General features: G+C 41.5%; 1 protein-coding gene across 4 annotated transcripts in view; it reads right to left on the bottom strand.

The window, feature by feature from the left end:
* Positions 1–1,525: 1,525 nt before the first annotated feature.
* aclya (ATP citrate lyase a) overlaps positions 1,526–15,569 on the bottom strand; it is a 29,935-nt gene continuing 15,891 nt past the window's right edge. For 2 of the 4 annotated variants that reach the window (XM_081711675.1, XM_035526641.2), the window contains 23 exons: positions 14,424–14,503; positions 13,386–13,516; positions 12,228–12,346; positions 11,382–11,518; positions 10,550–10,611; positions 10,257–10,374; positions 9,800–9,954; positions 8,662–8,746; positions 7,481–7,631; positions 7,051–7,219; positions 6,467–6,571; positions 6,098–6,294; positions 5,949–6,030; positions 5,662–5,772; positions 5,424–5,551; positions 5,248–5,341; positions 4,064–4,218; positions 3,802–3,952; positions 3,542–3,685; positions 3,099–3,212; positions 2,917–2,999; positions 2,681–2,757; positions 1,526–2,487 (listed from right to left, as the gene is read on the bottom strand). In XM_081711675.1, the coding sequence (XP_081567801.1) occupies positions 2,393–2,487; positions 2,681–2,757; positions 2,917–2,999; positions 3,099–3,212; positions 3,542–3,685; positions 3,802–3,952; positions 4,064–4,218; positions 5,248–5,341; positions 5,424–5,551; positions 5,662–5,772; positions 5,949–6,030; positions 6,098–6,294; positions 6,467–6,571; positions 7,051–7,219; positions 7,481–7,631; positions 8,662–8,746; positions 9,800–9,954; positions 10,257–10,374; positions 10,550–10,611; positions 11,382–11,518; positions 12,228–12,346; positions 13,386–13,516; positions 14,424–14,503 (2,743 nt within the window). In that variant the 3' untranslated portion in view covers positions 1,526–2,392. Of the gene's footprint in view, positions 2,488–2,676; positions 2,758–2,916; positions 3,000–3,098; positions 3,213–3,541; positions 3,686–3,801; positions 3,953–4,063; positions 4,219–5,247; positions 5,342–5,423; positions 5,552–5,661; positions 5,773–5,948; positions 6,031–6,097; positions 6,295–6,466; positions 6,572–7,050; positions 7,220–7,480; positions 7,632–8,661; positions 8,747–9,799; positions 9,955–10,256; positions 10,375–10,549; positions 10,612–11,381; positions 11,519–12,227; positions 12,347–13,385; positions 13,517–14,423; positions 14,504–15,569 lie in introns of all 4 variants that reach the window. The other 2 variants (XM_081711676.1, XM_081711678.1) reach the window with 2 other exon arrangements.

The following is a 15,569-nucleotide window of genomic DNA, read 5'->3' as shown; positions in this document are numbered from 1 at the left end:
TCCAAAGGGTAGTGCGTTCAGCAGAGCGCATCACTCACACAGAACTTCCTGACCTGCAGACCATCTACTACAAGCGGTGCCAGACCAAGGCCAGGAGAATTGTGAAGGACCCCACCCATCCCAACAATAGACTTTTCTCTCTGTTGAGGTCAGGGAGGCGCTTTCGCTCCCTGAAGACCAAGACAGAGAGGCTGAAGAGGAGCTTCCACAGGCCATTCAGGCCCTGAATCAGGGAAACTGATAAACTGTGGGGATCACCACCACCATGTAACATAACTGTATATCTGTACATCTGTATATATATATTTATACTCAATTACCTTACACAACAACTGTAGATATATTATACAAAATGGATCTGTACATTCTGTAGATTGTGTACATATATACCCAACCATATACATTGTACATTGTGTATATAATCATAATATACATATATTGTACATACATTGTTAATATATTTTGTACATACATAGAATATATATATTTATCTTGCATATATATATTTTTCTCTATGCACCCGTTTTCTTTCCCTCAGTTTGGAAAGAGCACTCTCCACCATTTCACTGCGAGTTATACTGTGTATGACTATGTATGTGACGAATAAACCAAACTTGAACTTGAGGCTCAAAATTCAGACCTGAGAATTCTATTCTACATCAGTTACACTGGCTCCCCATTCTTGAACACATTCACTATAAACTCCACCTGCTTACATTCAAATCTCTGCACGGTCTTGCACCTCACTACCTAGATGAACTCCTACACTCATACTGCCCCACCTTTACACTTCAATCTTCTGCTGCAGGCCTCCTCTCCATCTCCAACTTTAGATTTGTCTCTGTAGGAGGCAGATCTTTTAGAGTCATGGCTCAAAATTAAAGAACACTCTACCTCAATCTCTGTCTCTGCTCTTCACGTTCCTTTCAATCATGTATTATCACATAGGGTAGTCAGCTAAAATGCCATAAATGTAGGGTTGTTGTGTATTATGTGGGGGAAGGTCTTACAGTTTAGTGTTATTATTTGTATTATACACCTGGTGCCCCATTAAATACATTTTTAACTGGAATGATCTGTGTGTGTACTTGTTCTCAGTTAGTATACTAGTTGTTCACATTCCCACCTTCTTGCCTAAACCAGAGCCAACAGGTGTACATGTAATGTACAAGCTTCATGAAGAATAGAGCAGAGAATCAGACGTTTCTAGTTATGAGAGGCCATTTTCAACTGCTGCCATTATATCCTTCAAATTGTACACTCACAAGATAATGAAAGACTACACCTAAAGATTTACAATTGCTCAAATTTCTAGCACTGGTCTGTATGTACCAATACTATATATTGATTTATTTTTTGTAAATGTAGTAAGCTACTCTAAGGGTTTACATTCTGAGGATGTTGCATCACTTTGTGTGCCGATGAAGGACTACTGTGGCTCATCTATAATTACCTACATACAGTTTTGATACCATTTAACCTTCATAAGCTTTAAATGTTTTCTGAACGGTACTTTTTTTCAACATTCATGCTCCATCATACACATTTTATTTCCTTCACAGCTTATTGCCATTTTGGACTTTTCACAGCTCAAGGTACAAGTAACTATAAGGGGCATCACCTATCGTACATCAATATTCAAACAAACAAACAAACAAACAAACAAACAAACATACATACATACATATCCTAAGTGTTAATGTTTTCATTCTGACAGTAGCAATAGATAATTGATATTTTGTAAATGTTAGGGACAACAGGGTGGTAAAATGACCTTTTAAAAATGGTGATCCATAATTTTTTTAAAAGGAAAACAAAGTTCTACAAAAAAATTTAGCTACATAGTTATTTTCCCCCATAATATTAATTTTGCCATTCATTTTAACATGTAAAGCTCATTATAGATGCAAGTCATTTTTGGCATTAGGTAGTAATGACAAACTTTTAGTTACAGATGGAATACCAAAAGCTAGACAGTCATAATCTGAAGAGTGTTCAAACATGAGAACTCATGTTACAGCTGTACAAGTCAATACAGGCGCACCGAGGATCTGCGTTAACCTCCATTTAGGCGTGGGGAAAAAAAACAAAAAACATGTGAGCTGTCTTTTTCCTTAATTATTGCAGACTACTTTTAAGTTAACTATTCTCTACCATTGCGATCTCTTTTAAAATAAAAGAACTGTGCAATAGTAATAGCAATATATTGCATCAACACTGCAGGAATTTAAAGGCAATGTATTTCCTGACCACCTGCCTAAGACAGCACAGCACTTTCACAGATATGACTACTACATAAACAAGAAACCCCAATCTACTTAATCCTAGAGGCCACAAGTGAAAGACAATGATGACTATTGCATTGACAGTGTGATTGGTATCGTTTCCATTGTTACATGGACATGTGCTCAGGCAGGACGTAGGAGATGTCATCCCACGGGTGGCGGTACAGCCCCTGTTTCAGACGCTTCTGGTCCAGATAGTGACCTATGGGGAGATGATGGGGGAGAGACCAAAACACCACATCACAACAGTTATTTAACAATTTATTATTTAGAATTTACTTTATTCTGATTAATTTGGTTATCACTTTCTCCTCAAAGTGAATAGCAGATTTCACTTTCATTTTATGAGACATGAGTGCACATAAATACACAGACGCACACATACACGCACCCACCAATAAAGCCCATGCTCCGTCCCAAAACAAAGATCCCATTTAGTGCTCCAATCTCCACAAACTCATCTGCCTCATCCCTAGAAGGAGAGGAGAGAGTCACACACAGCAGGAGCCTTGTGGCATCTGAACAGCCAGCACACTTGACTTGGGGTTAACACTAACGATAGTGTGGCAGAACACCATTCCCAATTGTTAGAGTTAACCCTAACACTGTCTTCTCCCACACTCATACTGACCGTGTGAAGCCCCCACACACTCTCAGCAGGTCAACGAAGGCCACACCAATAAAGCCATCTACATTCAGAATGAGGTTGGGTTTCTGGGAGAGACAGGAACAGAGATTTTGTTGCTGAACCCCAGTATCACACCATCAGTGGCTTAGAAGGTAGTGATCTCCACATCCAGAGCATGTCAGTACCTTAGAGGTGGTGATCTTCTCCACATCCAGAGCATAGTCCAGTAGCTGGGTGGAAGGGAAGTGCTGCGTCACAAATTCCTTCAGGATCTGCACCCTCATGTCAGGGTTATTGATCTGAACACAAATAGGACAAACTAAAGCATGTGCAACAACCAAATATTCAAGGCTGGAACACGGTGAGTACTTTGAGTAATACATTTAAACCTTGGTGTTAACCATACACAGATTTTATATAGCATTAAGCAACATATAAATCAAGCATGTAAGAATTCCACACAATAACTCAAGAGCCCATCGCAAATGGAAAATTGTCTTTACTGCACATCAGTAAAGAGAAATGTGCACAACAAGGGCTCTGTGCTGCAAGACTGACAAGCATAAGATCCACGTTTAAAAGTGAGGGAGGGAGATTCCAGCTGCTCTGGAAACATCTGTTCACTCACAGATTTGACCCGATGCCCGATGCCCATAATCAGTTTGCCATCTTTCTTCATCTTGTTGACGAACTCCATGGGCAGCAGGCCACTGTCGAATGCACTGCTGAACTGCTTGGCAGCAGCATCAAGAGCGCCACCGAACCGATCACCCTAAACCCACACATACGCACACCAGTTGTACACACATACTCAATTTTCAAAGTGTACTTCTATCAAGAACTACAGTAGTGTCCTTGAGCTGTAAGAGAGGTTTAAACAGGTCATACGATTGTGAGGAGTCCTGATGTTAAGCTGGAGATGAGGTCTTTGCCGGCACGAGCACACACAATGGTGTTATGAGCACCAGACACAGCGGGGCCATGATCTGCTGTCACCATCAAACACATCTCTATGAACTGACATGCATATCGTGGAAGCCTGCCACACACACACACACACACACACACACACACACACACACACACACACACAATGTATTCAAAATATCAGAGCATTCTATAGTTTTATGGGTATCGCAACCATGCTCACCTCCTTTGGAACCAGAGCAGACCAAGGGTTCCGCCCAACCCCAACTCCGATTTGAAGACTTCTGTGATGGGCATGCCAGCGTAGATGAGCTCCTGGCCTCTCTCATCACAGATACTGGTCATGAAGGATGCAGGCTTACGGATCAGACCAAGTTCCTTGGGGGGAGAGGGTCGTGTTAATCAAGTTACCTTGACCTGCGGCTAGTTTCAGAACATCCAGATGCCCCACGGCCAGATTTTGGAAGTCACTCTGGATAAGAGCGTCTGCCAAATGCCATAAATGTAAATTCTTGGTACCCTGTACTCTAGTCTGAACTATAACTTCATACCATCATGCACTTACCCCTGAAAAGACACACATTTTTAAACATATCCACGGTGGTGCACGAGGACCATGCAATTTCTCATACCACAATCCAAAATTAAAAATCTAAAAATACATTAATGAGGATTGCCTGATGTCAAGGTCCTAGCAACAAGAAAGAAAGGAAGCCAACAAGTTTGGTTTATTCGTCACATACATAGTCATACACAGTATAACTCGCAGTGAAACAGATGAGTTAAGGATCAGAATAGGGTTTGAGGAGATGTGTGTACACCGCCCTTCAATAAAACAACTCTGAACACATTCTGGAAGATTTGTTTGTATTGTCAAAAGGGCCAAATACATAACCTTGTCCATCAGACCTATGGCTACACCTCTGTCCTCCCTCCCACATTCCACTGGTCTTTTAACCTGCAAGCTTGTTTTCTGCCTACCACACCTGCAGCTCCTTTAATAGGATGCTAGGACTAACTCTAGGACTAGTTCATTCAGGCCACTGATTCTCTGCAGTTTTTTTCCCAGTTCATCATTCTATCACTCCTTTCTTACTTCAAGCTTCTCCCTTTAAGCCCTGGACTGTGTACCTGTTCTTTGATCACTGATGCTACCTATATTGATCTGGTTGCTCACGTTTAGACCTTTTGATCTGTGAACTGTTTCTAGTTATTGTCTTTATTGTCCTAGTCACTGGATTTATTTATTTATTTTTTACCTTGGACTGTTTTACTTTAATCTGTGCAATACAATCTCTCTGTTTTTGCATCCTATATCAGTGAGAGTCATGACAAGATAAAACATCTAAAATATATTACAGGAAACATGAACACATGCATGAGACTACATGATATTAATTTTCTCACCCGTGCCCAGGAGTAATCCATGGGCACAGCGGGAGGTGGAACTTCCTTAGCCGGCAAAATCACACCACGGTTCACAAGGTCATCATAAACAGACCTGGAACAAACATTTTCATTCATTTGCATCCAAGTAATCTGCTCTCAGTTTATCTGATCACAGTATTTGTACTCAGTCTTACTTGATAACCTCTCCCAGTTCATCAAAGCTTTTGGGAACAAAGGCTCCAGCCTCTCCGAGGGCCTTGTTCTTGGCAACAGCAGTCTCTGAGGCCTGGTTTGCACAAGCTCCAGCATGGCCAAACTGCACCTGCAGACAGAACCGGGCAGAGTGGGTCTCTCACAGACTAAAACATCCCTCAGCTTCATTTTATTTACTGAATTAGTTCACAGCTCCATGTAATGAACATGCACACCTACCTCAGAGGAGAACATTGTTGCACAGGTACCAATACACCAGCACACGACAGGTTTACTGATCCTGCCTTCCTTAATGCCCTGACAAATCTTATACTCCTCTGTACCTCCAATCTGCAAACACAGAGAGAATTAAAAAGTGTAAAATCAAGTATAGACAGAAAGACAGAGCATGAATGAATGTTATCAGTTCACTGCCTTTTATATTGCACCACCTGAGGCAATAAGTGCCAATCTAGAGGAAGCACAGAGGACTATGTAGAGCAGTGCTAAGTGTTCAGGAACCTCACCTCTCCCAGCAGAACAATCATCTTCACTGCTGGTGTGTCCTGATACCTCAGCACATGATCCATGAATACTGAGCCAGGATACCTGCAGCACAAACAGCATGAATGCATGCACACATGCATGCGCACACATACGTCATGGCTGCACAAACCTGTCTCCGCCGATGGCCACACCCTCATACACCCCGTCTGTAGTGCGGGAGATTATGTTGTTGAGCTCATTGGACATGCCCCCAGAGCGAGACACGTAGGCCACGCTGCCCGGACGGTACAGCTTAGACGCCAGGATATTATCCAGCATGCCACCCGTGTTACCGATCTTAAAACAACCGGGCTTAATACCACCCACCTCCACACACACAAAAAACACATTACTGATATAAAAACAGTTGGATACACACGCGCACCCACCAATTACCGAATTTAAAACAACTGGGCTTTAAACCTGTAAAATGTACATGTACTCACACGTAGTCAACCAGTGCATTATATTGCATGGGTAATGTGGGTTTGTGGGATACCGTGGCAGGCCCGATGATGGTGACGCCCTTCTCATCAGCTGTTTTGATGATCTTGCGGGTTAGTGCTTCAGGAATCCCCTCAGCTATGATTGCAATAGTACGGATCTGAAAATACACTCATATATAAATAAATTTATATTTATATATATAAATTTATATTAAAATAAAATAAAATAAATAAATAATATATATATATATATATATATATATATATATATATATATATATATATATATATATATATATATATAAAAATCTAGAACTACAAGACAAACAGCAGTAGCTCAGTGGTACTGGACTAGTAATCAGAAGGTTGCCAGTTCAAGTCCCAACACCACCAAGTTGCCACTGTTGAGCCCCTGAGCAAGACCCTTAACCCTCAATTACAATTCTGACTGAACACAACTTGTTGGTTGCCTTGGATAAAAACGTCAGCTAAAATGCCATAAAGATAAATGTAAACTAGGATTCCAATATTTACCATTGTAGCACACCTACATGATATTTTTGATTCTACTGTCTAATTTTACGATTCCTATGAGCACTCAGATTTGGTGGTTTCTATGGTGCTGTGGCACTCAAACCTGCGCATACTGCAGCGTCTCCATGGTGCTGTCATAGGCCGAGCGCAGGGAAGCGAAGCTGATGAGCACATCCACTTCCGGATGCTTCTTCATGGCGTCCGACATGTTCTTGTAGACTGGCAGCAGGATCTCCTTATGTCCCCAGTAAAACTTCTGCTTATGGTCCCCACTGCAGCACGCAAAACACACCCATATTACCCATGACATCAGACATGCAAACATGCAAACCTGCAGCTTTAAGGGTTATAAGGACACAAGTACTTGACCAGCTATGAATAATGTGTAGCAGAGTTGTTCAGCACCCCCGCCCTCATATGGCTGGGCTGGCAGGAAGGGATGTAACCTGCTGTGTGACTGTACTGCCACCAGACCACCAACCCTCTAGAGACCCTCTGCTCTGGTAGAGCTCACTGGTCAACTGTAGGCTTACGTGAATGGGTAGACCATGGCGGTCACGGAGGGTTCGTTGCGCGAGCACACGTAATCGAAGTCCAGCATGCCCTGCACTGCCCGGGTTTGCATGCCCCATACGATGGCCTTCGTGTGTCTGTTGAACAGAGTGGTGGCTTTTGCTGTGGAGACTGAACAAATCATCGACAGACGATCACAGATATATCAGGCCGAAAACACAGCATCACATTTACACTCATTTTCAGAATAGAAAGGTACATATAGCTTTATTACACTTTATAACCAGGATTGTTTGTCTTGCACTTGAGATTAACCAGGCATAATCCAAACAGCTGCTTTTGGAAGGAATGAACACACACACACACACACACAGATGTTTCTCCCTTAGTTCCTGTAATAGTTTAACATGCGTGGAATGGTAAAGAGCAATTCATATGGAAGCATCCATGTGCAACCTTAACCTAGTCTAGCGATAACCCCAACCCTAGTCTAGCGATAACCCCAACCCTAGTCTAGCGATAACCCCAACCCTAGTCTAGCGATAACCCCAACCCTAGTCTAGCGATAACCCCAACCCTAGTCCAACCCTAACCATAACCCTATCCCTACTTTAACCAGCCCATGAGATCTGTTGATCCCTTCACCAGCCACAGTAGATCTGACTCATCTCCAGGGGAAATATACGAGTATAAACTGTGCTTTCTCACTCATCTTCAGGGGAAATATAGTTAATACTCACATATTTCCCCTGGAGATGAATATGTTTTCCCTCTTATCTCCAGGGGAAATATACCAGTATAAACTACGTAATATACCAGTACTAGTACACCAGCACCAGCTTTCTCACTTGATTGCAACAGAATGATAGCTTGAAATATCTTTTAAGTCACAATTTTTTATTAAGAGTATCATGGACACCTAGAGATGGCATTCATTTGAGTATGCACTATATCAGAGTGCTCCAAGACAGGTCCCATCAGTCTTATGGCTTCAGTGCATGATACTGACCATTCCTTTGACCACAACAAAATCTGTAGAACAAAACCTGCTTAGTGTGTGTGTAGATGATAAAACACTTATTATATCTCCCTCCAACCTGCAGGTCGCATACAAACCCAGATTTATTTCAGACTCAAATTCATGTGGATGTATCTATATTAAGGGTGGTTGGGGGTGTGTTATGTGAGCGTGACGACTAACCTGCTGAAGCCCCTGGTCTGGCAGGAGGTGCTCCTGCTTCACTTCTCGCATCAGAGAAAGAGTCACTCCTACTGGAAGCTGGAGTCTGAGGAACAGATGGATAGAAAAATGAATAGATGAAAATGCTTTCATGGTGAAAAAAAACAAAACAAACATCTGTAAAGTACAAATTTAATCTGAAGCAGTATGAACACGCACAGAGAGAGAAACACAGCGAGAAAGACTCAAAAAGAAGAACGGATGAGTTAAAACTGAAATAAGGATGCACTTCAATGAAAGCCCATCACAGGAAATTCTCCAAAAATACTGCCCCCCTGAAGGCAATCTTAGTAAATGCACTGGCTCTTCAAAGCACTGAGAACTATTGCTCCCTAAGGACACTCTTATTAAAAGCACTGTGAAGAATTACAGAGAAGTGTCCTCTTGATAAGGTAAAACTGAGTTTCTGTACATTCCAGGAACTCCCAGCCCTTACCATGACCTCACATTTTCCTTCAAGAACTACCTGGTGTCACCATCTGAAGCTGGTCGCAGCCTGGGCAGAACGTTTGCGAATGACAATTGGTTGTCCAATCATGTTTCAAATCTAACCCGGCCTTGCAGATTTCTCCTTTGTAACATACTAAGGATGGCGGAATGAACTTCCTCTGGCTGTCCAGACAGCAGAGTCATTTGCAGACTTCAAACACAGACTGAAGACCCATCTATTCGTGGAATTTTTAAATAACCACTGATCCTGCATCTGTGTTGTGGAACAAACTCTAGTACCTATTTTAGGATATTGTTGATTGCTGTTGATTGTTGATTGATAGTTCATTGGCATCTTGGACTCTAACCTACTGTACCGCCTAGGATTTATTCTATGAGTTAATGACAAAGCACTTTTATAAGTCGCTCTGGATAAGAGCATCTGTAAATGCCATAAACGTAAATGAAGAGACATGTATTTGTGTATTTACAGTAAGTTTTGTACTACCCTAGAGGGTCAGAGTTATCCTAGGGTTAACCCTAGTTTGCACTACACTAGAGGGGCACAATGTACATTTGCCTTAATTTATGGTCCTGTGATGCCATAAGGGAAAAAACAACCTTTTTTAAAGAAAGAATATTCAAGTGAAGTGCACATGCATGCACGCACCGACGTGCTGCCACTGGTGTTGAGCAGGAAGTTGGCAGTGTGCACAGCAACACGTGGCTCAGAGGCGATTGGTCGATGGCCTAGTGCCATACCAACGATGGCAGTCATGTGGGTCTCTGTGCCGAAGACATGGATGGGAATGCCAGTGGTCTTACCTACACAAAGACACAGACATCAGTATCAAACATTCAAAGAACACTGCCTGGATTTGTTACCCATGTGTCACTTTTGGATAATTTCATACTGTATTACAAACACCTGGATGTTTTATTACAAACACATGTCCTCTCAATAGCACACACAGATATGAGCATGCAGACACACACGCACACAGATCATAACCATGGTACTTATCCATGTTTGTATGTAAAATGTTTGTATTGTAAACTCGGAAGGAATGTGCCCAGTAATTTCATTGTAACAGCGCACACACCCACATACCCACACACCCACATACCCACTTCTCCCATCACTCTGAGCCCCTCCTGGTAATTTGGGCCACCCCGTCGCACGAAGATGGTGACCTCATGCTCCTTCAGAGGGACCTGATAGTCTCTGATTGCCCTGACAATCCCCTACACACATGCGAAACATGAAATATTCAACACATTTGAACATTAAATATCCTACACACACAATTAAAAACCCAATCCTCACATATTAAGCTGTACACAGACATACACTAAGAAATACCCTTTCAGTAACACTAGCAGATTTGAGGTGTGGTTTAAGCACCTATGCACTCCTTACCTTAAATGTAGCAGCTACATTAGTGAAGTTAGCAATGCTTCCTCCAATGATCAACACCTTACCTACAGGAAAGAAATTCAGCAGTTCTTCACTTCATGTACTTTTGTGGCCCATATAAACCAGTTCATGAGTATGCCAACAGTCTGTTAGTCTGAGACAGTTTCATTAAACAAGAGAAACTGGGCCATACTGTTTACATAATCATATCATAGGAAGTCTTAGGTCTTCCTAGACCTAAACTTAGCCAGATTCAAAAAATTATACAGTCCAAAATTTGTCAAAGTATTTAAGGTAGATTTGCTCATGCAAAACATTTCAATCCATTTATGATAAATGTTATCAGTCTATTATTTATTTATTATTTATCAGTCTACTGAGTCCCAGTCTGAGAGCTTCCTCTGACAAGACACTCCCGGACACCTTTGAGATATTAAAGTAAACATTTACTGAGAGGACGAGAGGAAGACATCCCAGCAATCACTGTATCTCTGCTGCACAACAAGAACAGCACTGTCTGCTTTTGAAAGCCTGGCAATGTTTTGGTTGGTTGGTTTTAAGGCATGAAACGTGTGTGTGTGTGTGTGTGTGTGTGTGTGTGTGTGTGTGATCACAAATAGAACATTCCATAGTGTAGTTAAGTCAGTTAAATACTGGGGTGCAGGCAAACAAGATTATACAGGAACCATTTTCTACAGTTCATCTACACATCTTAGTTCCATTTTCTTAGACAAATGTAGTTGGCTATTCTGTGCAAGTAAATGTCTTTCATGCAGCGTTTGAAGGTTGGACTTCTCTCCAACATAAAGACACAGTGCTGAAAGCGAAAATATACCATCAGGGTGTTTCTCTCGGGTCATGAGGGACAGGATGGTCTTAGCATAGTCATACGTCTGCTGCTCGCTGGGAGCTCCCGAATATTCCCCATAATTGGCCAGATCATTGACTCCGCCCAGGTCACAGATTGTGTCACTATGGAGAGAGAAAATAAGGACGCACTTAAAATAAATACACAATAATCCAAATTCCCCCATTCCACTGCCACTCACAAAAACACATCCCCACACCAACACCCACAGATGGTTTTCTTGCCAGTTAACTCTCAATGCACCCAAGGGAACACATTAATATAAAGCGCTGACTTTGTTTACAACCAAGAAGGTTCCCTTGTGAGGACCAACAGCTGCACACAGAGGTCTAATTAACCGTGCCACACTGTCGAGCTCCATCATACGACAGATCGATCGAGATAGGATGGCAGCTTTAGTCCACATGCTGCTCTGTTGGCCGTGGTTGGCTATGGCAGAGTTCCCCTAGCTAATGAGCAGTAGCAGTCATACACAATGCAATATTGGTGCCGTATCATCAATGAAACCAATGCACAACGCACTGAGACAAACCAAATATAACCTACCCTTAACCACCATGTGTACAAAGTTTTTTTTTTATTACTAAACAAGAGACAAAGGATAGTTACATTGCAACTCAATATTCTGTTTTGTTCAGTGAACAATCAATTTGTTTTGTTTTGTTTTAAAAAACAGCTGTTTGGCTAGATTGTTGAGTGAAGAATCAATCAATACTGAGACCACATACATTCATGCTGTGTAAGTAACTCAGTTTATTACTGAAGGACATGCTGGGTAATAGGCAAAGGAAGGGAAACTGATCAGCTCCGTACCTGTACACAACTGAAGCCCCACCTCCTGCTACCATGGTCCAGATGCGCCCATGAGGGTTGAGGAGAGTGAGTTTCAGACTAGCTCCACTCTTGGCATCTAAATCTGCTATGTAAGCTTCCTGTTGGGATGTTGCAATTAACATTCATACACATCAGTTGGCAGTTTAGTAGTAAAGTCAGATTTGCTGATCAATGCATTTTCTGATTGGTAACCAATATATACCAGTATATAGTGCATAAAACACTTATATATACACACCAGTGTACTACATGAAACAGAAAGGGTGGCTATTTTTCCACTTTTGATCAATTTCCTTTTGAAAATAGGAAACTCATAACACAGGTCACCTCTATATTCTTCTGAGAAGAAGCAGGAAATGATAATTAGGCCTGAGACATTTACAAACAGTTGTATGTTTACACGTATTGCAGCAACTACAGCAAGTTCTAAAAATCAACTGTGATATTGTTACTCAATATGTTCTGCATAACCCTGTAATACACAAACATTCACAGGACTAGAGTCCCATTTTTCAAAAAGGCTTAAACAATTAACCAATCAAAAGGTGGCAAAAAGGGGTTTCAGAACTGAAGCTGAAATAGTGCTTTGCAGATTACAAAGGATGACAATAATAATTTGTTGGTTTAAAAATAGCAAGTGAATACTTACAAATATAAACAACAAAGCATACCATTAACCACCCCCTTTAAACAGCAAATGGCAGATGCACAGTCAGACAGCTCAGCCAATCAAAGGCTTCTGTGAACTTAACAATTCATTTCATCCATCACAATGGGCATGTAAGGCCTTCCGTGTGTGCACAAGTGTGTGTGTGCATGCGCGAGTGTGTGTGCATGCGCGAGAGCGAGTGTGCATGCACATGTTTGTGTAAACTGAAACTCAAACTCTACTTTCAGCGCCTCACAACAATCATTCAGAAAAGCAACTAACCTACCACTGGTGATGTTTTTGTCCAACATGAGGTGTGACTTAATTAAATCTAAAAAACAGATTTCCTTACAGAGATGGGCAACCAATTTTCTTTAGTTATATTATGAGTTTTATGCTTTTTGCTTGCAGGGAGGTGTGTGCACACGTACGTACATACGTGTGTGTGTGTGCGTGTGTGTGAGAGAGAGAGAGTGTGAGAGACTCACCTCAGGGTAGGCCTCTCTGCCAAAGGGAGGAGGGAACTCCACATCACCCCACTTGGCCTTACACAGGTAATCAGCTGTAGCGTCGATCTTAGCAGCCATGTCCAACACATACACTTCATCCTGACTCACCACTGACACAAACATTTCACCTTTTCAGTAATCTACAATATTTTGCATTTTTCACACCTACATCTTATATGGATACAAACATTACTGTCCAAATTAAGACAGGTAGTCAAACTGCCTCAAAATTATTCCAAAATCTGTTTAAAAAAACCCCACACAACCTATAATTCCACGTGAGTCATAGTTCATAAATGCTGGGTGTGGAGTGCATATGTCTAAGAACTATACAAGGAGAGATGACAAATGCTAGCGAACCCTAACCGTGGATGATCAAGACTAGGGCTAGCAAACCCTAACCGTAGATGATGAAGACTTATTTGGTTATGCACATGTTCTTAAAGATCAAAGGTAGTGAAGGAAACAGATGCCATGCAGCAAAACCTGATGCCAAATCACACACACACACACACACACAAATAATTCAGTAATATCCCTCTTAGCAATACAAATCAAAATTTCTCTCAGAAGTAGAACATACTGTGTTTATTTTGTTTGTTCACTGACATCTAAGTTTATTAATTCATTTCAATAGGAACTCATTAAAAGAGTTCCTGTACACATCACAAACACAGTTTATGTACTCTTGGTTTGTATAACGCAAAGCAACAGCAAGTTTTAATTTTGCTTAAAAGGTACAGCCACAAGTCAAATTTATTTATACAGCGCTTTTTACAACAGTCATTGACAAAGCAGCTTTACAAATGTCCAAGTCCCAGCCCCCACTGAGCAAGCCAAGGGCGACAGTGGCAAGGAATAACTCTCTAAAGCACGAGGAAGAAACCTTGAGAGGAACCAAGACTCAAAAGGGGGGGGGGGGGGCACACAATGGCAACAAGATAGCAACAAGAGACATGGCCCCAGACAGAGAGGGGCTGGAGATGCAATTGGAGGGAGATGAAGCTGGTTACTCACCCAGAGGGTTGATTTCCAGGTAGGTGAAGTACAAATCTTCATAAAGGTTAAATAAGCCCATCAAGAAGCTACTCAGCATGCTGCATAACACACACACACACACACACACACACACACACACACACACACACACACACACACACACACACACACACACACACACACACACACACACACACACACACTACTGCTCCAAATACGTTCTTAAAGTATGAACTGTGGCATCCTCTGATTTAGAGAATTTGATTCGCCTCCATTTAAACACGGTATGGATTTCGCTGTTGACCAAGACCCAACAGCCTTTCACCCCTATAGGTTCAGAGAAGTAAAACTGTGTTGATATGATCCAATTTCCTGCCCATGCCACTGACTAACTGGCCGTTTACATTGGTCACTGAGGTGGTCAATCAATCTGCCGGGGTCCAAGCCCACACAGCAGAATGGTAAAAGACAACAAAGAATTTAAAAAATCGTCTTAATAGAAAAAATTGGAATAAAACCCGGAAATTTTGTGAGGTGATCTGCAAGTTGGCATATTGAGGTTAATTACATCTGCACTCACTTTTGTAGTGCACAAGTATTGCATCTTATTCAGCAATTAGAGATCCAACACTTTGCAGACCTACTAAAGTATATAACAAATTAGAAAAAGGTATGTGCAGAGATGAATGAAAAAGATGAAAAAATAAGGAAGAAAGAAAAAAAATGGAGCAATGAAGAAAAAGGGGAGGGGGCATGAATTTTGGCCAGTGTTATTCAACCCATTAATAATGGATAGTAATAATAATGCAAGGATGAATGAGGATACAGAGAGGGAGGGAGAGAGAAACACTCATCATTAACACTGGGTTAGGGGTGAGAGAAGGGTCATCCATTACAGAAGGAGAGAAACACCCATCAAACACTGGGTTGGGGAAGAAGGGGGGTCATCCAATACAGAATAAAATTCTCTCCCTCCTGCCTCCTACTGTTCCCCTTTATTTTGCCTTAGTCATTATCCCAAACCCCAATCCATTAACCCAAACCCCAATCCACTTATCCAAACCCTTAGTCATTACTGCTTGTCCTTTCAAACCCAGATTTACACACCACAACAGTGAATCTTCAATGTCTTTTCATTATCTATTCACTAGACCAACAAATTCC

Source organism: Electrophorus electricus, chromosome 3, assembly GCF_041902795.1.
Source record: "Electrophorus electricus isolate QZ-2024a chromosome 3, ASM4190279v1, whole genome shotgun sequence".
NCBI classification, from domain to species: domain Eukaryota; kingdom Metazoa; phylum Chordata; class Actinopteri; order Gymnotiformes; family Gymnotidae; genus Electrophorus; species Electrophorus electricus.
Note: the sequence above shows the minus strand (reverse complement) of the source record. Positions and strands in the feature narration are given on the sequence as shown.